This window comes from Mustela nigripes, chromosome 3 (genome assembly GCF_022355385.1).
Source record: "Mustela nigripes isolate SB6536 chromosome 3, MUSNIG.SB6536, whole genome shotgun sequence".
NCBI classification, from domain to species: Eukaryota; Metazoa; Chordata; class Mammalia; order Carnivora; family Mustelidae; genus Mustela; species Mustela nigripes.
In genome coordinates this window covers 56,276,970-56,304,522 of record NC_081559.1, presented here as the reverse complement: position 1 = coordinate 56,304,522, position 27,553 = coordinate 56,276,970, and the positions used below count along the sequence as shown (strand labels likewise).

The 27,553-nt window shown below is 35.8% G+C and overlaps 1 protein-coding gene across 3 annotated transcripts in view; it reads left to right on the top strand.

The window, feature by feature from the left end:
- The window catches only part of LOC132013773 (CD302 antigen), a 133,118-nt gene that overhangs the window by 31,047 nt on the left and 74,518 nt on the right, over positions 1 to 27,553 (top strand). For 2 of the 3 annotated variants that reach the window (XM_059394037.1, XM_059394034.1), the window contains exons 12-23: positions 1,338 to 1,537; positions 3,206 to 3,348; positions 13,000 to 13,081; positions 14,124 to 14,192; positions 16,828 to 16,942; positions 21,462 to 21,497; positions 21,879 to 22,054; positions 23,299 to 23,366; positions 23,641 to 23,720; positions 24,309 to 24,448; positions 26,632 to 26,737; positions 26,966 to 27,126. In XM_059394037.1, the coding sequence (XP_059250020.1) occupies positions 1,338 to 1,537; positions 3,206 to 3,348; positions 13,000 to 13,081; positions 14,124 to 14,192; positions 16,828 to 16,942; positions 21,462 to 21,497; positions 21,879 to 22,054; positions 23,299 to 23,366; positions 23,641 to 23,720; positions 24,309 to 24,448; positions 26,632 to 26,737; positions 26,966 to 27,126 (1,376 nt within the window). The remainder of the gene's footprint in view (positions 1 to 1,337; positions 1,538 to 3,205; positions 3,349 to 12,999; positions 13,082 to 14,123; positions 14,193 to 16,827; positions 16,943 to 21,461; positions 21,498 to 21,878; positions 22,055 to 23,298; positions 23,367 to 23,640; positions 23,721 to 24,308; positions 24,449 to 26,631; positions 26,738 to 26,965; positions 27,127 to 27,553) is intronic. The other variant, XM_059394035.1, reaches the window with a different exon arrangement.

Sequence of the window (27,553 nt, the reverse complement as noted above, 5' to 3'; positions counted from 1 at the left end):
AGAGTTGAAAGACCGAGTCTCAGAAAGGTAACAAATGTTACCTGGTTATTGAATCGCTAAAATCCAGATGCCCTGATTTCAGTCCAGTGCTTTGTAAAGGATTTTGGTTTTCTATAAATGTGAATGGTATTGATAACAAAGTCATCTTTTTACTTGTGGAAGATGGAGGATACAGGTGATAATCCTAGTTAAATCTTGCCTTAAATTATGTATTAATTATAATTATATATGATTATAATTATATGTATGTTATAAATATATATATGATTATAATGTTTATAATGTTCTAATATACAAAACATGGGATTTCTTTTATAGACATTGAGATATCTTAGAGTCAATGTCATCTTCTTCATAGAAAAGCCTCAGTGGTTGGAGAGGAGCTCAGAAAGTAGCCACAATGACTATTCTCTCAGTCCTATAGTCAGAAACACCATCACTGAGCTCTCTTTACCATAATTACTCCCAGCTTCGGCCAGCATGGTCCATCATGGACAAGGCATGGGTAGGGGGCAGAACAGCGGGAAAATAAGATACCTCACCAGGGCAACGTAGCATTTTTCTCCCAGTCCTTTGGTCCAATTGCTGTCCATGTATGAGACATGAGACCATGTCTGTTTGGTGGAACAGAAGTTGTCCTTATTACTTTCCAACCTATGTTCTTGTCTCTTGCCCATTTCAGGCAGTGTGGTAGAATATAAAAGAGAACATGGCACTGGTAGCAAGTCACTTATTCTTCATCTGAAAAATGGATCTGATAATATAAGCTATCTCTTAATGTTGTGAATAAATAAAATTCTGGCAGCCAAAAAATAAGTAGAAAACAAATGTGTGTTACTATACACCTCCTTCTCTTTATTGTACCGCATTTTCCTTTTGATCTGTATGTGAAAGAGTTTCATTTTGAGGGTTACTAAGTTCCTTAAAAACTGTTTAAAATTGTTAAGGTAATATGAATCCCTTAGGCTATGCTGAGCAGCTTAGTGGTTTAGGCTACAGCTGCAGATACAGACCAACTGAGTTCCAGTTTTGATCAACTACTTACTAACATGTGACCTTGGACAAGTCACTAATCCTCACTGCACCTTAGTATGATACTCTGGAGGTCTGTTGTAAGGACTGATTAACTCGATCCTGTTAGAATAGTACCTGGCAAGTTATAAACACTTCTCTTTATTACCATCATGGTCATCATTGTCGTCATCATTATTATGAACCACACATTTCTTTCTTCTGTTGTCTTTTATATTCTTTCTCCAGACCTTGGCCCAGATAAAGGGTAAGGACACTAGAAAATATTTGGACTTTAATTTTCAAATGTTATGTTTCAACCCCAGCTTCTCAAGGCGGGTGTGTGGCTATGGCTACTGGAAAGTCTCTTGGAAAGTGGGAGGTGAAAGACTGCAGAAACTTCAGAGCACTTTCAGTTTGCAAGAAAATAAGTGGGCCCATTCAGCCTGAAGAAGTAGCTCCCAAGCCTGAAGACCCCTGTCCTGAAGGCTGGCATAGTTTCCCTTCAAGTCTTTCTTGTTATAAGGTAAAGTAACATTCTAATTCAGTTCTTTAATGAGGTTATCTTTCTACTATCCTAGTCCATATGCTTGTAGAAATTATGCTTCTCTGTAGGCACATATGTAACCTACCAGCGTGTTTGGGAATGCCATTGAACCTTTGTCATGAGACAGCTAATCCTCACATGAACTCATGTCCTACCCTAAAGAACAATGCCAGAGCCAGAACTGGCTCATTCTTACTGTTCTTTTGTTCTGAGAAGTTAAGTAAGCTACATGCCATGCTGATACTTTGCTTATGATTCTCATATCCCTCTAATCCTTGTTGTCTAATGAAGAATTCTATCACTTCTTACATTTAAAAAAAAAAAATTTTTCCAGGCCTGCATCAGTCAGCTGTTCCCACAAAGAAACCATTACATACCATCCCCCAAAATTCACTGGCTGTAACAACAAACATTTCGTCTCATGTTCACAGATCTCTGGGCCAAATAAGGATTGACTGTTTTAGTTTAGGCTTAAATGGTAAGCTCTGCTTTCAACTGAGGGTCAGCTCTGCTGGGCTCCAGGCTGTGTGTTGGGGTGTGCTGCCTTTTGACTAAGTTTCGGGCTGAGGGGACAGTAGCTATCAGGGGCTTGTTCTTCTCATGGTCAACTGCTGGAGCCTGAGAGGCAAGCCTAAGCATATAAGCACATTTTAGGCCTCTGTTCACTGTACCTCCTCTAATATGCCATTGATCACAGCAAAGTCACATAGCCAGGCCCCAAATCAAGGTATAGAGGAGTGTACGTCACCCGCCAGGAGGCCATAGCAAGAATGTACAGTTATATCACAGGGAACTGAAGAATTAGGATCAGTAATTCAATCTACCATTGTATAATCTCTTCTTTTTTTTTTTTGAAAAAATTTAGTCATCACAAACCAAAGAGTCTGAAGTGGCAAGTTTTGTTTTGCCACTCTCTGTCAATATTACCCTTTGATTCATCTTCATCAGAAAATAGGTCTGTACTTGCACAGGTCTTAGTGTAGTATGTCCATAATTATGTTCTTAGCACATTTCTCTGCAGAAGTCTACTCCCAAAGTATAAATGTGTATCCTTCATAACTTTACCGGATGGTCCTAGGAATGCAGGAGAATTGCAGGTGTCTTGTTGGAGCGGTTCCCCATCCTGGTCGCTCATTCACTCTACTGACAGCAGTAGCTGGCACCTGTGCTGGCCTTCAGTTGACACTTTCAGCGGGTCCTGTTTGCGTCACGGTATATGTTTTTTTTCACCTGTTTTAATTACAGGTAAAAATAAAAACATTTTCCTGTTATTATACCTGTAAGAATCCCTTTCAGAGACCTACACATTTGAATTTAAGAAACAATATAAATGAGCAAAGGAATAAAAAAGAAAAACCGAAAACAGACTCTTAACTGTAGAGAACAAACTGAGGGGAAGTGGATGGAGGGATGGGTGAAATAGGTGATGGGGATTCACGAGTACACTTACGGTGAGCACTGAGTAATGGATTGAATCGTTGACTCACTCTATTGTACACCTGAAACTAATATAACACTGTATGTTAATTATATTTGAATTAAAATAAACCCACTTTAAAAACCTACACATTTGACCAAAATAAACTTCGAAATTATGAATACTTTATGATTATGCCAGAAAAAAGATTCACATTGTGTCTTGTTAAGCTGTTTCATATAGAAAGAGTTGTAAGAAAAAGGAACTGGGAAGAAGCTGAGAGATTCTGCCAAGCTCTTGGAGGACACCTTCCTAGCTTCACTCATATGGATGAAATAAAGGAATTTCTTCACTTTTTAATGGACCGGTTCAGGTAATACTTTTAGAATGAGATCTTCTATGCTAAATTTGATGTCCTCCAGGTATTCAGAATTGACATGTTTTATTTTGTAAAAGGGTCATTCAGTGCTAAGCAGTTTTTTGTGTGTGTGCAAAACATTATAAGAAGTGTTTTATAGTGTGGGAGATAGAATCCCCATCCTTTATCTAGCATGATAAAGTCCAACAATGGGGATAAGAAGAGTATGGTGAAAATCTAGAACAAAGATAAGTAGGGACCATGGGATTTCTAAAGATGGATGAAATGCTTTGGGGAGGTATAATTGGGAAAAATGTTGGAAAGGATGGTTCTGAGAAGGTAAGGTAGTATTTTGAAAGATAAGACCAGGAGAAGGAGCCAGAGGAAACAGAACATTAGCTAAGGTACCGAGTGAGACCAGAGTGTATAGACATGGTCAGGGAGAAACGAGTCCTACCATTAGCTAGAAAATGAGATAAGGATATGAAGTTGGCACATCCTTTGTTAGGGAAGGAGTTTGACCTTTAGTCGATAAGCAAAACAATAAAGTGTATTTATATGTGTGTATATATAAAGAGAGAGAGGGAGAAAGAGAGAAATAGTAAGTAGATGTGGGGCAAGTAATTAGAAGGATATTACAGCCCTTTTGTGGAAAAGTACTTTGAGATGGGTAGGGAGAGAGGTGATAGAGATGCTACAGAGACAGAATCAGTAAGCCCTTGTGATTTTGATGTTTTGATGGGAGGATTCCTGGATGATTTTCCTGATGTCCATAGGGACAATGTGGAGGAATATGGATGAGGTGATGCTATCATAGGAGAAAATTTCCCTGAAGCTTTGGGAGAATACATGAGTATGATGGCCTTCAACTTCACAAATTTATTTTTTTTTCTTCCCTCATTTTTATGAACCGATAAGAAGACCCAAATCTGTAAATCAAGGATTCAGGGTAGACCAGGCAAAATTACGGAAAACAAATTACCATTTAGACATATTCTAGTGAATACTTTCCTTACCATTTTGATTCAAACAAAAGCCTGAAAGAAAAACAGCAAAAAAATTAAATAAACGAAACAGGTAACAAAACACAAAACCCAGGTAGTCTTCTTCTTTAGGATATTAAATGTAAGAAGGCATTTAATTTTTTAAATTTTTTATTAGCAAATAATGTATTATTAGCCCCAGAGGTACAGATCTGTGAATCGCCAGGTTTACACACTTCACAGCACTCACCATAGCACATACCCTCCCCAATGTCCATAACCCAACCACCCTCCCCTTTACCCCCTCCTCCAATCCTCAGTTTGTTTTGTGAGATTAAGAGTCTCTTATGGCTTTTCTCCCTCCCAATCCCATCTTGTTTCATTTATTCTTCTCCTACCCACCAAACCCTCCATGTTGTATCTCCCCTTCCTCGTATCAGGGAGATCATATGATAGTTGTCTAAGAAGGCATTTAAAAACTGACATTTAAAGAGTTTTGAGGTTGGGGCACCTAGGTGGCTCAGTCAGTTAAGCATCTGCCTTCAGCTGAGGTCATGATCCCAGGGTCCTGGGATGGAGCCCTACATCCAGCTTGAGGAGCTGGCTTCTCCTTCTCCCACTACTCCTGCTTGTGCACACTCTCTTTCTATCAAATAAATGGATAAAATCTTTTTAAAAAACAGAGTTTTGAGGTGGAAAATGTTTGCAATATATTAATTATAGTTCTCAATTACATTGCTTTTTGTTTGTGAAGATTATAATTGATATAACCCTATAGCTTCCTTCTTGAAAAAAATTCAAAGACACATTCCAGCTGAGAGATGAATTAAAAATCAAGAGCACACGAATAGGTAATTTATTTTAAAAGAATTGGGAGGAAGAACATATAATGTAAAACACCCCCAGTCTAAATAATGCAACATGTATACATAGTAATAAAAATAGGAATTATCCTAAATCCTGAAAGAGAAACATTAGAATATTTTAATTAGACCAGATTTTTAACTCTGTTTATAAACAAAAACTGGGATATAAAGAGATAAAATGGTTGTAAATAATGAAAGTATAATAAATTCCTCATTTACCAAGAAGTCATAGTTAGAAACACAGATTATATGCATTTTTAAAATAGAGCGTGTTTATCTACTGAATATGTAATGGGTGAAAAAAAAGTTTATGTAGTAAATTATGAAGGATATAGCAAAGCATGAAATCAATATAAAGCAAGATGGCAGAAAACCAAATTTATCTATTATCAGCTATGTATACGTCTAAGTCTGTGAATTTCTTCAGTAATGAAATACAACTATATGCTGAAAGATAACTCAAACAAATCTTGCCAGTAAGTACCTATTCAGCCCAAAGAGTATGCTGATGTTCTTTTCCTAGAAGGAAGAAGCTACAAAGCGTCTCAAAGTTGAGAAATTTTGATAAAAATCCACATTTTTAACACTTCTTTAAAAATTAAAACAACAGGATACATTTTCATATTGTAGTAATAATTAGTTAGTCCCGAGTAGCCAGTGGCCCACCAAAATAGGGCATCACTCTACAATTTGTGGTGGTCTCTAATTTCTTACTCCTTGACCCACTTTACTTATATTATATTCTTGTTCCGTTTTAATCTAAAGAACATTTAAGTTAATAATCACAACTTAATACAGTAACTAAAATGGGAAAATTAAAAGAATGAGCAAAAATATTGTACAAATGTGAACAAAACTGGAGTCACAGTATTAATATTAGATAAAATACAAGTGAAGTAAAATGTACCAGATGGGGAAATGATATCTCTTTCATATTGAATAAAGATACAATCTACAATGACATTATAATAGTCAAGAACCATTACACTTTTAAAAATATTGGCATCAAAATATACAAAACAAAAATATTAATTATATTAGTGAAATCTTTCAATAAATAACAATAATGAGAGACTTTAACACTTGTCTGATTCATCAACCAGTGAGAAAGACAAAAGGAAATAATATACAAATAGTATAATTAAGAATGATTTAACAATATCCTCTTTGTTCATATATTACAAAGTCTATATATATTTTCTCTTTAGGCTCTTTGCCTGTTGTCACTTAAAATAATTGACCTATTAGGCTAAAAAGAAAATCTAAAATTCCAAAGTGGTGAAATTATATGGGTACATAAGAAGTGAAGTCAAATCCTATCCACTTTTAAATTCAATGTTTTTAAGTAGCTTTTTTGGCAAATAAATCAAAACTGTATAGATGATAATAACAACACTTATCCTGAAATTCATGGGATATAGCCAAGGCTATAGTTGGATGTACATTAATAGCTCTAAGAGCTTTAGGTATTAAACAAAAATAATTTTAAAAAGCATTCACCTAATAGTAAAAATAAATTTCAACATAAATACAAGAAAACCATAAGAAAGAACCTAAAAAATTTTATATAAAGATACTTAAAAATGAAGACTTAATAAGGGATTATAACACCGTTTCATGGAGAAATTTTTTAATTGGTAAGAATACTATGCAAAATTCTATGCTGTTACAGATGAAGTTGTTAAAATGAATAATTTCTAGAGAGATACAAATTACTATACAATTGATGTGGTAAATAACAACCAAGTAATTTAATAACCATGAAAGAAATGGAAAAAATTGACAAGGATTCTTCCAAGAAAGAGATAGGAAGTATAATATATGGTTGTATATGTGAATTTCTTCACATTTTAAAGAAGAAATCATTACCTTGTATTTCAGTAGTACAAGCAAGAGCTTGTATTCCATTATATAGAAACTGATATATACATCTGGTTTATTTCGCAAACTAGCTTAATTCTGATATCAAAGCCTATCAACAAGAGCACAAGGAATTACAGACCAACTTCAAGACTAGACTTGAAAAAGTAAATACTGATAAGTGATAGAATAACAAACACTGGTACAGTGCCACATAATGTCCTAAACGTTTTCTATTAGCTCATTTAATCCTTACAACAACCTATGAGGTAGGTACTTTATACAATGCCTATTTTGTCTAAATGAGAAAACAGATACAGAGAAGTAAAACAATTTGCCCATAGTTATATAAATAATAAGGATCCAATATTTGAACCCATTAGAGCCCACTTTCTTCACCCACTTCATTATAGTACATCAAAATAACATACCTTGACCATGTAGGATTTCTTCCAAGGATACAAGGTTGGGTTAGTGCTAGGAACCCTGTATATCAGGTCAAATATCATATGAGCATCTTACTGGGTGCTAAAAATACATCTGGCAAAATTCACTATTCATTCCTGGTTTACCATGTAAATATATCTTAAAGTTAACATAATTAACGTACAAATTATTGGTAAAGTAAGAATAGATTGGTTAGGGGCACCTGCGTGGCTCAGTTGATTAAGTGTCTGCCTTCAGCTCAGGCCATGATCCTAGGGTCCTTGATCCCTGGTCACGATCAGGTTTCTTGCTCAGCAGGGAGCTGCTTCTCCCTCTGCCCCAATCCCTGCTTGTGTGCTCTCTCGCTCGCTCACTCTCTCTCTCAAATAAATAAATAAATAAATAAAATCTTACCCAAAAAAGAATAGAAGGATAGTTCAACCAATAGCCATATTACATTTAATTAGTAAACATTAAATGCATTTCTGTAAAAGTCAGAAAAAAGGTAAAGATTCCTATTATCATCACTGTTATTGATCTTTGTTTGGAATTTATACCTGTGCATTAAGACTTTTTTTAATTATAACATGCAAATATTTACAATATATTAAGTGGGAGGAAAAGCAAATTATGGAAGAATAAAAAATATGCTATTTACATTTAAAAGTAGATTATAAAAATCCATCAAAGAAATATAATCATTGTTACCTCTGGAAGATAAGATTTTTGAGTGATTTTTGAAATGTTTGAACATTTTTCCACATTTTCCAGATTTACATTCATATACCTATTATTGTGTTTTTCTCATTAAAAAAAGGGAAGTCTCACTACAATGTGCTGGAAACTTGATCCAAAATATAGTATATGTGTTCCATAAATACTCATTTATTAAGCATCTGTCATAGAAGTGCAGACATTCTGGACTTCATTTCTAGCCCTAGAAATTATTATACAAGATTTCATTGCACACTAACCTGAGCTAATTTAGATACCCAAACTCTTAATTTCCTTTTGAGGCTAGTGTTTCTTAGCTACTCCCCACAACCTTGAGAGTAGATTATAATGAATAGAAAATTCAGATCAAATCTTTCCACATATACAAACATTTATTAAGCATTCATTGAAGCAGACGCAATACTTATTTCATACAATCTGTTTCATAAGCTTCCCACATCCCAGCAGTCTATCCTAAGTGTTCCAACCACCATTTTGCAAGGAAGGTTCATTTTAGGTTTATTTGACAATATTCCTGAGGCAGGATTCTGTTCCCATTACAGTTGGCATCAGGCAGTTCCTGTCACCTGACCCAATGACTAGACATGGCACTATTTAGAGATCAAGCCCCAGATCCATTTCTAATGGTACTGGCTACCAGCCTCACCAGAAAGTAGTAACCTTTCATATGGGTGTGAGTGTCCCTAAATATTTTAGCTATTCCCCATATCTTAAATAATTTCAGTTACACTATTGAGAGCCCATTTCTAACATCAGGCTGATTAACAAGCTTCCACTTTTGCTGATATGTACCTATTTCTGATATTCTCTCTGCAATAACCAAAACCTCAGGTGTGGCTTTAGATAATAGACATCCTTGTGGTAGCTGCCTCTGGAACATACTCTGATACCCTCCTGATCCTCCCTGAAGTGAGAATTTTGAGCAAAGCACCTTACTGGCCCCTAGATCTCAAGCTTGACACACACAGCATCCAACTGTCTAGGCCAAAGTATTTTTAAGTAAAATACTGACATAAACAAAATGGATTTTGGCTAATACCAAGCAAGAGGTTAGAAATCTTTAACTGGAACAGGGAGCCATGGATAAGTACTAAGCGATGAGGTTGTAGGTATTTGTGGGAATCAATTGATGGAAAATGGAATATCATATGTGATATAAATGATCACTAAGAGCTTTTATATACATATAAGTGTAATATATATTATACTACAAAATAAAATGAGTGTGAGGTAATGAAGGAATTTTCTTGATTTGTTTCTTTGTTTCTGATCACACTTGCTGATTTTCCTTTCAATTAAGAAATTAATACAAGTTCATTATGTAAGATTTGGGGAATATAAAAGTGACAATGAAAAAAAATAAAAATCACCTCAAATCATAGTTCTGTTATAAAAATAATTAGCATTTAATGTAAATCCTTTCCATTTTCTTCCTATGCATATAGCTTATTTTCCAAAGAATGTACAATGTTTCATTTTTTTTCTGATCACAAAAGTAATATATACTTAATTTTGAAGACAAAAGGGTGCAAAAAAACCCAAATCACCATAATCCTTTCATTCATAGGCACCATTTTTTATTTTTTATTTGTACTCTTAACCTACCAGCTGATATATGCTGGGTTATTAAGCAGACTGTTGTCTGCTTACTAGGTGCTCCATTAATAAAGAGATCATTAATAAAGAGAGCCCATGCTATACTTAGAAAGACAATGTATTCTAAAACCAATATTGTAACCCTGGCTTGAAGGGAAGGTAGGAGATAAACTCATTTATATCAGAAAATTATTCTAAAGCTTACTCCTTGAAGTCCTTACCTTTTTATTGCAGGAATTGACCTTCTCAGATGTCCATTGCCCAAATTGTGTATTGCATGCCAAGGAGTTAAGTCAGATTACTGCTTATATCTTGCAATCTAATTTCCATGTCTCTATTTGTATTTCAGTGAAAAGGATTCATGGTGTACCAAGTCATTATGGCTCTAAGATCCTTGTAACTCTCAATGGCAGCCCACCAGGGAAAGCCATTGTGGAACAAAAATAGTTTTAGGATTAAAGGAGAAAGCCTTGTTTGCAATGCTGTTGCTGCTGTGTGTACTACCTCCTGTGATGTGGCATGAATGGATTTAGATATAAATCTAAGGCTTTGCAGACTAAATGCCCTCATCAAATAGTATTTATTGGAGTTTATAGCTGAGATACTGTTTTCCTTAGAAACCAGTTGCAGCAGGAAATTTGACTAAGAGCAGGAATTTTAACACAGATACACATATTAACCTTTCCTGCAGTGTCTTCTTAACCTAATACCCTAAATTCATACACTTAGTGCTTGTAGGAGAAAAATTTATAAAGAGAGAAATTTTCCATTTGATTTAATTCTCCAATTATGATCCATCTTTTCCCTCAAATTTTTAAAATCCACATTAGAGGTGTGCAATGATTCATGTGATTTTCAATTTCTTCTCTTTATCTGCCTATAGATAAATCAGAAATAAATTAGAATTGAGGAAATATATTCCACCTCTTGCCACACACAGAAAAAAAACACAAGTACCTTCTATTTTCTGTATTTATAACATACTAATGAATCTCTTGAATTAGGAGCTAAAAACTATAAATGTCTGCATTAAAATGAAGTTCAATCTCAGAAGGTAGTAAAGATTAAAAAATTGTAGACAATGCGGCAAATTGTGTTTTCTAGGAAACTATTTTTGAGATGCCACCAAGGAGGCAGAACTGAGCTTGAAAGCAGAGGTTTCGAAGTGAGCAGAGATGGAGCTAAGAGAGGACTGGGTAAAAAGATTAGAGACAGATCTCTAAAGAGGCTTTCTGTGGGAACTGACTATTCAGTAAATGCAGGTGACAAATGACCTTTGACTATCTTCATGGTTGTACTGTTGATTTTAGAAAGAAGATAGGCTAACTAAGGCTTACTTTAGGGAAACACAAAATGTGCGCAAATTCCCCAGGCTCTAATACATTATGTGCACAGATTTGAAAGAAAAAAATTCACATCTTAAAGGAATGAGAAAGCAAAATTAACCTCCTCTTTACTTTACCTATCTGACTTTAATTATACTGTATATGGCAATTATCTAGACCCTGTGGTTTAGAAATTCAGCAGTTGGGAAGTATGATAAATTTGGAGGCCTGTTAGAAAGCTCTGAATAGTTGAAGACACAAATTGCAAATTCCTCTTATAGCTGCTAAATTCAGACTGGACTTAATTGACCACTGGATTATCTGAAATCTGCAAATTGGTCATCTTTGTCTGAAAGAAAACAGTATAACAATAAAGACTGAAAGGGGATTGCCCTCATTCCATTGCAATAAGTTGAAAAGCTTAAGACTGAAAAGATGAAAAGTATTTATTTATATTTAAGTGTAAGGGAATGTTGAATAGGGGAAAGAGGTAAAAGAAATCAATTATTTTATTAAAACATGAGAAATTACTTTAAAATTCAGTTTTCTCAGGATGCCTGGGTGGCTCCGTCAATTGCACATCTGCCTTCAGCTCAGGTCATGATCCTAGGGTCCTGGGATTGAGTCCTGCATTGGGCTCTCTGCTCAGCAAGGAGTCTGCTTATCACTCTACCTGCCTTCGTGCTCCCCACTGCTTGTGCTTTCTCTCTCTCACAAGTAAATAAATAAAATCTTAAAAAAAAAAAATCAAGTTTACTCTAACCTTGACTCGCTAGCAAATTTTTTGAAATGCAGACTCATATTTTTCAGTTATACATTCCATATATTCCATACATTCTATTGAGCTCGAGAGTAAGGATTAATTTTAGGTTTGGAACTTACCCCTTCTCTAATATGCGCTATATTTATAGGCATGTAACACTTATATATGTGTCTATTTATGCATATGTAATATATACTCATATGTACTGATCAGACATACTACATGCAATTAGAAGGTTAAATTATTTGGAACGTAATCAACATCACCAAAAAACAATTTACATGGATAACAGTCTACTTAAAAATTGTCTCCTTAAAAGTCCACTTAAAAAGCCTAAAAAGTAATCATTGAGCACTACATCAAAAAATAATCATTTACTATATGCTGGCTAATTAAGCATAATAATAATTTTTTTTTAAATACTAAAAAGTGTGGGGCACCTGGATGGCTCAGTTGGTTAAGCAACTGCCTTTGGCTCAGGTCATGATCCTGGAGTGCCAGGATCGAGTCCCACCTCGGGCTCCCTGCTTGGCAGGGAGTCTGCTCTCCCTCTGACCTCTCCACTCTTACACTCTCTCTGTCTCTCAAATAAATAAATAAAATTTTTTTAAAAGCGTAACATTTTAGAGAATATTTTCAAGTGGAGTTAGAGGTGAAAAAAATGTTTTTATGCTTATATCACTTCTATTTATATTATCAGTATCTTCCTAGCTAAAGAATGAGTTTAATTGAGGAAAAGAGATATTAACAATATATGTCTCTGCTTCTATGTTATTTTATGTATCCTTCCTTGGAATGTCTGTCCCTCTTCTCAGTCAAACTGAAAATTGGCATGTGTTAAACAATTGGATTATGACTCTAAAAGAAATACTAGCCATCCTTTGATGACTGTCTATTGTCCTGCTAGCCTCAGAAAATGTTTCCTGACTTCCTGCCATCCACAATGACCTTCTTTCTCTGAATTTTTTAACGTTTAAAATTTATACAAATTTTGTATCATTTGATATCTTTCCAAAACAGTTATATGTCTTAAGCATTTTAGACATGTGAATGCTATATATGTTTGCCAAATCTGTGCTCAAATTGTTTTTTAATACTTCCTTTTTACATAGTGACCAGCGTTGGCTGTGGATAGGTTTGAATAAAAGAAGCCCAGATTTACAAGGATCCTGGGAGTGGAGTGATCATACACCAGTAAGTTTAAACTTTCTTGTAGGGATTATTTGTTTCCATACATCTGCACCTTTATAACCATAATATATATATATAAAATGGTTATAAAAATATATTTATTTATATTTATATTTATTTATATTTTATATATTTATATATATATAGAACCATATAACCATTAAAATTATGAAGAACTATCTTTATTGAAATGAAAATACATTCACATATATGCAGTGAGGGAAAAGAATACTAGCCTTACTTTTATTTTAAAAAATAACCATACATGTATAAATAAATAAATATTTTTTAAAATTAAAAAATAACCATATAGATAGTTTCTCTGTAGGCCTACAAATAGAAAAATATGGCTATATAGATATAGTGGCATCTTTGGATGGTAAAGTGTGTTTTTCTTTGTGCTGTTTTTTATTTCCTTTTGTCACAATGAGAAGTTTTTACTTTTATTATCTAAAAATATAAAAGTTACATAAAAAAGAATGTATCTTTATTGGGAGAAATAATTTGTTTGGGGAAACCTCAAGAAGACCTTAAGTACTATTTCAAATGTTTATATTATCCTAAAGAGAGGTTTTAGGTAACACTTAGAGGAGCACATTAGTCTCAAATTTATTAAATATTTCCTTCATATTACCATTGTGTCAATTCATCATATATTCTTTCCAAATGTAAAATTTCTTGGCTTTTATTTTCAAATAGGAGCAAATCTGAAATTAGTTAATTGAATAACTAGCATTTCAGTCCATGCAAAAAAAAAAAAAGTTCTTTTGCAAGCTCCTTATTCTCTGTGATTCCAGCTGCAAACTTAATACACTATTAACCTCCACTTCTGAAACTGTAGCTTCCTTTGTTTGGAAACTGATGACAGTATGATATTTTCTAAGTCATCTCATAATTTAGCATCCTGATACTGAAGAAAAGATGAAAAAGTTTTCCTTCTGTAGCATGTGAATGTGTTTGAGTTATTAGAGCTGCCTAAATTACATCTAAATTGCAAATATTTGTACATCAGTCTTATGGTCTCAAGCCTCTCTTGTTTTTTAAGGTGTCTACTATTCTTATGGAAAATGAGTTTCAGCAGGATTATGATATCAGAGACTGTGCTGCTGTCAAGGTCAGTCCAATGCTGGAAAATCTGCATATTTAAAAAATAAATTTGGCATTGTATGCAGTCAGGCAACAGATCCACAGAGTGCCTTTTGTGTGTGGAGCATGATATTAGATGTAATGGGACGTAAGAACACCATGGCCCCACCTCAAGCTACCTTAGACTTAATTTGAGAAGAGAAAATTCATATTCAAGAAAGGTGGCTCTTATCATTGTACAGTAATAGGCTCCAAATGAGTAGGCTGAGGAGAGCTAATGAAACTCAGAAGAGGAAATGATTCCTGTGACCTGTTTCCAGAAGGAGGTGGGATTGTACTGTGCTTTTGTACAGATAGGTTAGAGTACGTCTTTCTAATGGGGGATGACATGAGGAGGTGGCCTCAAGTAAACAGAGAGTGGAAGGAATAGACTAAGGCTGTGAGGAGGACAGAATACAGATCAAGAAGTTTTCTTTGGTGCCATGGTTGAATATAAACTTAGGAAATTACATTGGTGGTAGGCGACAACATTATAAATGGTTTCTGATGTGAACCAAGGAAGGTATGAAGAAGATTCATCTCAAGTCAGATTTCAAGATGCAGCAAGTAGGACCAGAAGATGTAAAAGACCAGTTAGGCATGTTCCTTTGAAAAATTCATTAATTTATTGATTCCATAAAGTAGTCTAAGTAGTCTTTGATGCTCTGGGGGATACACCAAAGATAAGGTATAAAAGAGTTGTCCTCATAGAACTTGCGTCTAATAGGAGATAAGTGAACAAGCAATTGCAGGAGCTATGACAGATGGGGTATAAATTTTATGCAAGAACAAGAGTGTTATGAGAGGTAATGATGATTAACACTGGTAATGGTGATGATGGCGGCATCAGCTAATACTTGTTAACTCATGAGCTAGGTACTTATTTTACGTAATACGTGACCTTGTGAGGTAGGGACCATTTCATATTCATTTTTTGAGGAAGAAATTTAAGTTCTGAGTAAGTATACATGGTTACAGAACTGAAACCCAAGTGTCTGGGTTTACTCTGCAGTATGACTAGGTGTTTATAGAAATAGAAAAAGTACTGGTTTATGGAGAAAATATTAACATTTTAGTTTAGATATTTTGAATTCAAGCTAGTAGTAAGAAATATCCTATAGTAAGTTGAAATCAAAAGATCAGAGTTGAAGGAAAAATGTATTTTAAAAAAGTACAAAGGGCCAAAAGTGGATTTAGAACCGTCAACACATAAAATGTAAGATGAGGAAGTCGGGAGACATATATATTATATCTTTGCTATGCAAGCCCACGAAAGAGATTCAAGAGAGTGATTTTCCAGAAATGCTGCAAGAAGCTTGATACAAAGAACTGAGAAGGCCACTGGAAAGCACTATTTTCAAAGCAATTGTTCTAATAATAAACTGAATAGTATCATGCCATTTTTATAGAACTCTCAGCTTAACACATGAAAAGGTAAAAACTTCGGAGAAGCTTGTAAAGTTTCCAAACACTGATGCAAAAACCATGTTCTATGTAAATAAGAGTTCTTACATGTAAAGAGATTAGAAAATCTACCCCCCAAAAAAACTAAATAAAAGAGACACTGATGCAGCCAATGTCAGGAACAAGGCTAGCCAGGCAGTGTCCTAGAAGGAGAATCTCCCCTCACTTGCGTTAGTACCCACCAGAATCTTGACCTTAAGAGAGAGTAGTCCAAAAAGTGAGGGAGATTCCTTCCACATTATGCCCTCCCATTTTCTTTCTTGCCTGCCTACTAATTGGAGTTTGTAGAGAGCTATCTCAGATCACATAGAGGAGGTTAATTAACATCCTAGCAGTGCAGAGCAACACCAGAGCAGGAGCCTGGGCCCTTGATGTCAGACCATTATGTCACATTTTCACAGATCTGCTTTCATCATAGTCTGGTGTTGGGAAGCCACTGAAGTAAACATTTTTTTAGCTTGAGCTTTCTGAAATTTTTTTTTACATATTTTATTTATTTATTTGACAGACAGAGATCACAAGTAGGCAGAGAGGCAGGGAGAGAGAGAGGAGGAAGCAGGCTCCCTGCTGAGCAGAGAGCCCGATGCAGGGCTCAATCCCAGGACCCTGGGATCATGACCTGAGCTGAAGGCAGAGGCTTTAACCCACTAAGCCACCCAGGCGCCCTGAGCTTTCTGAAATTTAAAGATACAATCTATAGTTTCATATCACCAAAAAGAGAGAAAAAAAACAGTTTACATTTTGGATATAAACATGACCTTATGATAACTTTGCTGTATCAGGGGCACCTGGGTGGCTCAGTGGGTTAAGCCGCTGCCTTCGGCTCAGGTCATGATCCCAGGATCCTGGGATCGAGCCCCACATCGGGCTTTCTGCTCTGCAGGTAGCCTGCTTCCTCCTCTCTCTCTGCCTGCCTCTCTGCCTACTTGTGATCTCTGTCAGATAAATAAAGAAAAAATCTTTAAAAAAAAAAAATTTGCTGTATCAGCCCCTTTGAAGATTCTTGATGAGGCTGTTAACTATTTAAACAGTGTTCATTCATTGAACAAATATCTTAGGTACTAGGGCTAAAGTAGATTAAAGACTATAGGACTTATACTTTACTGTTTTATAAAGCTGCATCATGTTGAAAGTATTCTGCAATCCTCTTCCTCCTTTAGGTCATTCAGAGGCCATGGCGAAGAAGCTGGCATTTCTATGATGACAGAGAATTTATTTACTTAAGACCTTTTGCTTGTGATACAAAACTTGAATGGGTATGCCAGATTCCAAAAGGTAAGTGATACTTCTTCCTTTTCACAATCTTCTCATGTGATCATTGTAAATGTTGAGCCTAAAGTACCTAAGAGAGCATTTTAGTCTATAATTATAACTTTAAAAAGCCTATGAAGATGTAACTACATCTATGTATAGATGTAACTACATACTATGTATCTATGTAACTACATCTATGTAACTACATATATATGTATATATATCTATATGTATATATACATGTAGATATCTATCTATCAATATATATATATCAATGTAGATATATATATCTACATATACATATAGTTTGTATATTAAGCTCTATCCTGCTTGACTCCTACCCCAAGTACAAGACTGGTTATTAGATGGTACTTTCCTCTTTGATCATGAAAGAATTTGTATGGAAGATAAAATTTAAGATGAATTTAGAGAGATTAGATAATGAAAGGTTATTTCAACTAAAAGAAGATATGTAGTGGAGGGAATCACTTCAATTTTTATTTTGATGCAAAATGAAGGATAAAATGAAGATAAGCTTGGGAAGAATGAGGCAAAAGTCAAGAAAGCAAAATTTGGCAGGTAGAAGTAGTTTGCACTGAACCCCCAAACTGCTAGTAGTTTATGAAATTCAAATTCAAATTCAGGAAACTAGTTCGCTTAATAGTAGAGGCTTGGTGGCAAAAAGAAGATAAAGAAGAATAAAGAGATACCCTTTTACTCAGCTTGTTACTAGGAAAATGTTAAAGAAATACTGAGGAAAAAAGGAAAATGTTTAGATTTTTAACAGCCAAATTATTTTTAATAACTTAAAAATCATTTTGAATAATTTTATTAGATATATTAAATTAATTAGTGATAATTGCACAGAAGGCTCTAAACTAAATTTCTGAATTGAATGTAGATCATTGAAACTAAATGTATATCCTCCTCTAAGCTCTTAAAGAACCCAGAAGTTTCCTTCATGCCACTACCTATTAGAAGATTGTTCTTTTTCCTTAAAAAGGCCATCACCATATTGCCTTTAAAATACATGATATCCAGTATAGGAACTGAAAAGTCTCTTTCACAAAGGCAACTGGTAGCCTACTAATAAAAGAAGAAACTTGTGTGTGTGTGTGTGTGTGTGTGTTGTGTGTGTTGTGTGTGTTTCTGTGTGTGTGTTGATAACTTTAGTTATTTCTGATTACTTGATTAAACCTTTAAGAGGAATAAAAGGAAAGCAGTTTGGGTATCCTTTAAATAAGCAGGGAAGTAACTAATTTGGATAAGGTCTCTGGTTTGAAGCAGTAATGGTGATGTTCCCATTAGGCTTGATGTTTGCTAACATGGCACAGAGAGTGTCATTGCTCCTTCCAAAGTGTGCCTCATTAGTAGCTGCTACCCCAACCGCATGCCTCCTGTTTGAGTGGTGGGGAAGAGCCAAGAGTTCACACCAGCATAACCATACGAATTACAAACCAGTAACCACAGGAAATATTCCAAAGAGCATGTGGTTGTCTTTTTTTTCTTGTTATGTATTTTTTATTTTAAACAAAAAGAAAGGAATTAACTAACTTAGCAAGCATAAATCTATTAACTAAATAAATAAATCTTCTAAATAATGACACCCCTGCCTTCCCCATACAGAAACAAAATTCCAAAACTAAGGAAATTCCTGTCTCAGCCTATTCACAGTGGTTTGAAGCAATCACTGATTGTTGGATCCAGAATTTAAATGTTATGTAAACTCTTCTTTGATAGTCCCTAAATTCTAAGTTACAGTGTGTCATATCAGTCAGTAGAGCCACCAGAGTCTGCTCAACTAGATTATTTCTGTATCAATCTGTATTTTTCTGGTTTTTTGAAAACAGTTTACTTCTTCAGTAACCTAAATCACTGTGTCTTTTTTCTAGCTCTTGCCTTTTTAAAAAAGGCAAAAAAGATTCATATGATCTGAAGAGAAACCAGAGTATTTGCCTTTCTTATTACCTGACCTATTTGGTTCTAATTAGTCCTCTTCTCTACAAGGGATATTTTGACAAGCTAAAATTTTTTAAATAACCATAACCACTATAGATATACATAGTTTTAAAAAATATTGTTTTTTAATTGAAAAAATTGAAAAAGTATCAAAAATAAAGCTCATAAAAATGTTTTTAGGAAGATCACCTATAATGGCACTACCCAAATGCACCTATTCTTTTATTATACTTTTTGGTATCTTGTACACACATACATAATCTCATAAAAGCAAACAAACAAAAGCCTTATATTCTGCTTTTCTCACTAATTTAAAGAAATTTCAATGTTAGACATAGCTTCCTCCAAAAAACAAATGAACAGATTCTTTAAAAATTTTTATTTAAATTCAATTTATTTAGCATATACTGTATTAGTTTCAGGGGTAGAATTTAGTGATTCATCAGTTGCATGTAACACCTAGTACTCATTACATCAAGTGCCCTCCTTAATGCCCATCACCCAGTTACCCAGTCATCTCATCTCCTCCACGCACCTCCCTACCAACAACTCTAGGTTTGTTCCCTACAGTTAAGAATCTCTTATGGTTTGCCTTACACTCTATTTTTATATTATTTTTCCATCCCTTCGCCTATGTTCATCTCTTTTGTTTCTTAAATTCCACATATGAGTGAAATCATACAGTATTTGTCTTTCTCTGACTGACTTCTTTCACTTAGCATAAGAACACTAGGTCCACAGTGCTGCAAATGGCCAGACTTCATTCTTTTCGATGGCTGAGTGATGTTCCATTATATGGAATATATATAAAATATCATATATACATACGACATCTTTTTTATCCATTCGTCTATCTGTGGGTATCTGTGCTCTTTTCATATTTTGGCTACTGTGGACGTTGCTGCTATAAACATTGGGGTGCATGTGCTTCTTTGAATCACTATTTTTGTGTCCTTTGGATAAATACCTAGTAGTGCAGTTGGTGGGTCTTAGTGTAGTTCTATTTTTAACTTTTTGAGGAACCTCCATACTATTTTCCAGAGTTGCTGCACCAGTTTGCTTTCCGACCAACAATGTATGAGGCTTCCTCTTTCTCCGTATCCTTGCCAACATTTGTTGTCTTGTTAATTTTAGCCATTCTGACCAGTGTGAGGTGGTATCTCATTGTGGTTTTGATTTGCCAAGTGATGTTGGGCATTTTTTCATGTGTCTGAACAAAAGTTTTTGACAAGATTACAAACAAGAAAGTATGCATATTTTTAATTGATTTAACCCATTGTTGATAGAAATTATCCCATATACAAAACACTGACTCACAGAGAGAAACCAAGATGTTGGATATACAGGCAGTCCTCTGAGTAGGATCTTCTCTGCATTAGGCCCAGATACAACAGCAAAATTAAGAATAGCTATTTTACCCTGTAATTTCTAATAGTCATCAAACTTTGTCTTTGCCTTGAAAGCCATATGACCTACAACCAGAATGAAAAGGGAGAGGAAGGCAACTAGCATCCTGTGGGGAGATGTTCAGCCCTGGAATTGTCTGGGTGCTTTTGTAGAGGTCATCTTAAAGTGATTTTCACAGTCATTATGAGATAGGTGGTGGAGTCTTGTTTTTTTGTTTGTTTGTTTGTTTGTTTGTTTTTAAAAGATTATTTATTTATTTATTTGACAGACAGAGATCACAAGTAGGCAGAGAGGCAGGCAGAGAGAGAGGGGGGAGCAGGCTCCCCACTGAGCAGAGAACCTGATGTGGGACTTGATCCCAGGACCCTGGGATCATGACCTGAGCAGAAGGCAGAGGCTTTATAAAACCCACTGAGGCACCCACGTGCCCCGAGTCTTGTTTTTTAATAGAATAGAGAATTGAGTCTCAAGGACCTTGGCAGCTGATCAAAGTTCCACAGCAGTGAAGGTCTGCGGGCATTTGGAACCTGACCCAACCAATTTCAAGGCCCATCATTCTTTATAAAGTACCATATTTTCTCTTTCCAACCAGGAATTCTGGGTGATTTTTATTATTTTTCTTCCTGTTTGTCTCTCACCTCCTCAAAAGTTTCAATACTCAATTACTATCCCTTGTTCACAAAGATACCCTGGGGGACAATGAACTCTAGCGACCCAGGTTTATAGAACAATTATTCAAATTGTATTAGAGGAAGAAGTAGTTTTTTGAATAACCTCATCCTGCAGTGATGATTATCTTGGTGCCTACTCCTTACTGCTTCTATGTAATGTGGATAATATATTCATTTACTTATTTACACTTTCTAATTATTAGCTGTAATTTATCCATCTAGTCTTCCTTTGTGGCTTCTGTGATATAAGGTAGAGAACTGTTAGGAATACTTTAATAGTTAATGGGTCTGCCTTTTTTATTGTCATTGACGCAGCTTTAGCTTAAGCCACAGGAATTCAAACCGAAGCAATCATCATATGAAAGAAAATGGTTTGGCCAGAAATGGTCGAACTCAGCAATCCTGCAAGTGCTCTTGAGTTAGATTAAAGGCACTTACTTATAGTATGACATTATCTGTAATTGGATACTAATCTTGAGCCTTTTGCTTTCTTTCTTATATAGGCCGTATTCCAAAAATACCAGACTGGTACAATCCAGGTAAGTTAAGAAAACTGAAACTTAGCCAAAGCTGCTCTACCTTCTCAGTAATGTACTTAGTTAATTACTGAAGCCCAGGCCTAAGTGCCAGCTTCTCTATTACCTCTTCAAGGGAGATGAAATACCTCCAAGCAGGAAAGGTAATTGGCTGGTGGGGGATGAGGCTTTGGGCCTGGATTTGTTCCCCTCTGTGAGTACAGAAGGGTGGCAAAGTCTCTCACTGGCTCAGAAATCCTTGGTGCTTGGCAAGCAGCACTGGCCTGGCCAGAGCTAGTCAAAAATCTAATGCATTACTACTTATAAATAGTTTCAAACACTAATTGATGCTGAGAGGGTGCAGTTTGATCTGTGCGTAACTCCATTATTTTTCTTCGTCTTTAGAGCGTGCTGGAATTCACGGACCTCCAGTTGTAATTGAAGGGAGTGAATATTGGTTTGTTGCTGATCCTCACTTGAACTATGAAGAAGCTGTCCTGTACTGTGCTAGCAATCACAGCTCTCTGGCTACAGTGACATCTCTTGCAGGGCTAAAAGCCATCAAAAACAAAATAGCAAATGTAATTTGAGAGAATATATTTTAAAATATTTTTCTTATTTTTATATTTGTTCCATTAGAAATTATTTCAGAAATCTTACCAAAATCTATAGAAATTAATGTTGCTTTCAAGTAAAATTTACCTAACAACATCCAAATTCATTTCATGTCAGAGAAGTTAAATAGAACTGCATAGGAGTGCCTAGATGGCTCAGTGGGTTAAGCCTCTGCCTTTGGCTCAGGTCATGATCTCTGGGTCCTGGGATCGAGCCCTGCATCAGGCTCTCTGCTCAGTGGGGAGCCTGCTTCCCCCTCTCTCTCTGCCTGCCTCTCTGTCTATTTGTGATCTCTGTCTGTGAAATAAATAAATAAAATCTTAAAAAAAAAAAAAAGAACTGTATAATGTTTTAAAATATTCAAGATTAATTATAAGTGTCAAAGAGCGTAATTAGATAATATAAAATATTCTAATTCTTTGGTGGATTTTGTACTAAAAGTTAAGTTTTTGTCTTTTTGTGAAGATTTTGTTTATCTGACAGAGAGAGAGAGAGAGAGCTCAAGTAGGGGAGTAGCAGGGAGAGGTAGAGGCAGGCTCCCAGCTGAACAAGGAGCCCAATGTGGGCCTGGATCCCAGGACCCTGGGATCATGACCTGAGCAAAAGGCAGATGCTTAACCAGCTGAGCCACCCAGGCACCCCTAGTTAATGTGAGTTTTTGTTTCTTCTAATAACTAACTTTGTAAAACAGCTTTTTGTAGGAAAAATAATTTTATATATGTATTTTTTAATATTTTATTTATTTGACAGAGAGATCACAAGTAGGCAGAGAGGTGGGCAGAGAGAGAGGAAGGAAAGCAGGATCCCTGCTGAGCAGAGAGCCCGATGTGGGGCTCGATCCCAAGACCCTGGGATCATGACCTGAGCCCAAGGCAGAGGCTTTAATCCACTGAGCCACCCAGGCATCCCTAATTTTATATTTTTAAATTTATAATTATTTGCAATAGAACACTCCATATCCAATTAACATATGCCTATAATTATAGTGACCATATTTTCTTATGCAAAATAGTGCATACTGTTATCCAAAGAGTTTTCAGCTACTTCTTTGATGAAAGGACCCTATAATTTAGAGACCAAAGTAATGGAATGTCTGGAAATGTTAGCAGTTGTGGTTATGGTGGGACTGGGCATTTAAATGAAACTTTTCCAGAAAACTCAGCACACACAAGGATGGGTGATTTTGTTGGTTGGTCCGTTTGTTTTTCAGATATCTGGTGATGAACAGAAGTGGTGGGTGAGAACAGCGGAGCAGCCAATAGATCGTCATTCTATGTAGTATGTGACACCATTGATGCTGCCTTTGTAAAGTCATTGGAGGAGCCATCCCAAATTCCCCTTTAGAAAATGCTATTTATAAATGTGTTTTGAACATTAATCCGTAAGCTGCATGGACTACAGAAACCAAGTCCTTTTGCATATTAGCATCAAGAAATAAGTGGTATAAAGTAATGGCATAACATTAAATTTAGAAATAAAATTACAGTAAAAAAAAAACAGAATAGAACATGTAACTATGTTATGAGCTGTGAAATCTCTCATTTTCTTTCAGCTCACGATACCCATGGCCTCACTTTCCTATAACATTTCGGGAGGAATGCCTGTGCATGTCTGCCAAGACTTGGTTTAGCGGTAAATTAATTCCAAATCCTTTAATGTTGATTATGTAATATGTGAACTTCGGATTCAATTACCAGCTTAACCTTGCTTTCCTTTTGATTACACATTTTGTTGCTTCATCTTATTTTGACTTACTGCTAATGGCCATGGCTCAAATTCCAAGTGCAAATAAAAGTGCTTTTCACTATGAATATTTTGACTTCCTTTATCCTAAAGCTGTTACGTAGAAATAAGCTTACTGCTTTCATTACTGAGAAGCATATAGACAAATTTACAAAGATAAACAGGTAGCAATTCTAAATATAGTTTAGGTCTCTTACCCCTTCATTAACCTTCGCTTTCAACCTATCTCCCACCATCGGCCACTGTGGAGGTAACTGTGGTCCTTCCACCAAATGTGTGCATTTTTACAGGCAATGCTGATATGCTATAACCTACTGATGTGAGTAATAACAAAAGATAGAAAGGGCTAGAGAAGAAAAGGAATGTATTTTAACTGTTTGGGAAAGATCAATTGAGGTTTTCTTTACTACTGGATTGTTTTTAAAATGTGCTGAATGGAAAATTCTCACCCCTGTAATCTTGCTTTTCATTTCTCAGACTTAAATAAACCGACAGACTGTGGTACCAAGTTGCCCTTCATCTGTGAAAAATATAATGTCTCTTCATTAGAAAAATACAGTCCAGATTCTGCAGCTAAAATACAGTGCTCTGGGGATTGGATTACTTTTCAGAATAAGGTAAAGAGAGAATTGCTACATTGTACAAATGATTATTGCTTTCATGATGGCTGTGTGGCCTGTGGCAGAATTGCAGCCCATCAAATAACTTCACTAAGATAGCCTCTGCATGTCTCAGTAACTCGCCTGATCCCCTAGAGTGCCAGAAACCAAGTCAGCTCTCAAGTTAGTAACGCCTACAGGTCTTTCAAAGAACTATGTTCCTATTCTGTGCTAGTAAACTTAAATTGCTGAAGTTAATTGGTCAATGGATTATAATACTTTAAATAATAAAATTGTATAGCATGAAGGAAACTGATAATTTCTGGATGATGTATTTTCCACTTGAAAGAAAGCATTCAAACAGCATCTACCAATTAAATTAGACCAATATTTCCCAAACTTTTTGAGGTACTACACTACACATATGCTAACAAAATATCAGTCATTGATCTTGCCTCCAAAAGGGTTCAATGATTAAATAGGTTTGGGAAATGCTACCTTCCATATCTGCATCTTTGAAATGCATAATCCATATTGGTAAATGTATCTCTTTGGAAATGCATTTGGCTGCTAAGTAAGAGATCGCTATTCTATGTTAAAACATCACAATGGCCAAACTATGGAAAGAACCTGGATGTCCACCAACAGATGAATGGATAAAGAAGATGTGGTATATATACACAATGGAATACTATGCAGCCATCAAGAGAAAGGAAATCTTACCATTTGCAACGACGTGGTTGGAACTAGAGAGTATTATGCTAAGCAAAATAAGTCAGTCAGAGAAAGACAATTATCATATGATCTCCCTGATATGAAGAATTTGAGAAACAGGGTGAGGGGTCATTTGGGGTAGGGAAGGAAAAAATGAAACAAGGTGGGACTGGGGAGGAAGACAAACCATAAGTGACTCTGAATCTCAGGAAACAAACTGAGGGTTGCGGGGGGGTGGGGTGATAGGGATAGAGTAGCTGGGTGATGGACATTGGGGAAGGTATGTGCTATGGTGAGTGCTGTGAAATGTGTAAGACTGACGATTCACAGACCTGTACTCCTGGGGCAAATAATACATTATATGTTAATTTTTAAAAAAAGAAAAAAGTGGAAAAAAGTCTCTTCTCTCACATGAAAGAAGTTTGACAGTAAGTAGGTTGGGGCTGGTACAGAAGCTCCAGGACATCTTCAAATCCAAACTCCTTTTGTCTTTTTGCTCTGTCATCTTTAACATAATAAAACTTCCAAGCTCAAGTTCAGGGTGTTCTGTCTAGGGTCTTTTCTAGAAGCCACCCAATGACATATATAGCTCATTGGCCACTCCAGTGTCTAAGGAGGCTGAAAAAAAGCATTTTGTAGAATGGTTCGAGGAACACTATTTAGGGTGTACCACTCCACACTAACATGATCATCACATCGAAAAGAGAAAGGAAGCTATGACGTCTGTACCAAAGCTAAAATAGTAAGGACATATTTTGGCTTTTTAAAATTAGAACAATCTTTTTTTCCCCCAAAGATACAGGGACTAAATTAATTTACATAGTTGATGTAAATTTGAATTAAAATCTCCTGCCCAAGGACAGGGGCATGAGTGTGGGGAGATGGGGTAGCCGGGTGATGGGTGTTAAGGAGGGCACGTACGGTGATGAGCACCAGGTGTCAGCACAACTAATGAATCGTTGAACACTACATCAAAAACTAATGATGTATTATATGCTGACTAACTGAACATAATAAAGAAAGAAAAAAGAAAGCAAGGGAGATGATTTCTTTTAAAATGTGTGTTTTTATATAAGGAGGTGAGGATTATGAGTGCAGCCCTTGAAATCAGATGGAACAGAATCTAAATGCTGATCATACCGCTGTCTGACTATTTCACTTGTGGGTGAAGTTACTGCACTGCCCGGTGCCTCAGTTTCTGCATTTGTTGTGAGATTAATTAAATGAGATAGTATTATGCTTACTGTTTAGCACATGGGACGCACTCAATAAATGGGAGATTTTTTTTTTTAATAGTTTGACTAATAGAACAATCTCTAGTTTTTTATATTGAGGGTGTAGATCTGCATTCATATAGTACCCACTTTGTGATTTACATTTCTCCCAGGTCAAAAATTAGCAGCCCTCATAAAGAGGAGGTGTTTATTTCCTATGTGAGCTTTCCTGTGTCTAGAATCTTATGCTTCATACATGTTTTTTGTTTGCAGTGTTTTCTAAAAGTCAAACCAAAGTCTCTCACATTTTCCCAAGCGAGTGATACTTGTCATACCTATGGTGGTACCCTTCCTTCAGTGCTGAGCCAGAGAGAGCAAGGTAATGGAATTATTTTTGAAAACATGTTTTATTCTGAACTGGGGGCCAAGTCAGTTCTGAGAGGCTTTGGGGAATTACCATATTAAAAAAGTCTTCTTAAACTACTTTGTTACAGAATAAGTGAAAGAATCTCTTTATAGGTAAGCCAGAGGTATTCATTGACATTTTTAGTGTGTCTTTAATTTGAATAAGTCAAATGCTTTAAAAAAAAAAATCTCTTTCTGACAGATTTTATTACATCCTTGCTTCCAGAAATGGAAGCTACTTTATGGATTGGTTTGCGCTGGACCGCCTATGAAAAGATAAGCAAATGGACAGATAACCGAGAGCTGACATACAGTAACTTTCACCCATTATTAGTTGGTGGGAGGCTGAAAATACCAACACATGTAAGTTTTTTTTAATCAGAAATCTATATAGATCAGGGCACCTGGGTGCCCAGTCAGTTGAACATTAGGCTCTTTATTTCAACTCAGGTCGTGATCTCAGGGTTGTGAGATCCAGCCCTGCCTTGCTTGGGCTCTTGCTGGGCACAGAGCCTGCTTAAGATTGTCTCTCTCCGGGTGCCTGGGTGGCTCAGTGGGTTAAGCCATTGCCTTCGGCTCAGGTCATGATCTCAGGGTCCTGGGATCGAGTCCCACGTCGGGCTCTCTGCTCAGCAGGGAGCCTGCTTCCCTCTCTTTCTCTGCCTGCCTCTCTGTCTACTTGTGATTTCTCTCTGTCAAATAAATAAATAAAATATTTAAAAAAAAAGATTGTCTCTCTCCAAAGACAATTATCATATGATCTCTCTAATATGAGGAATTTGAGAGGCAG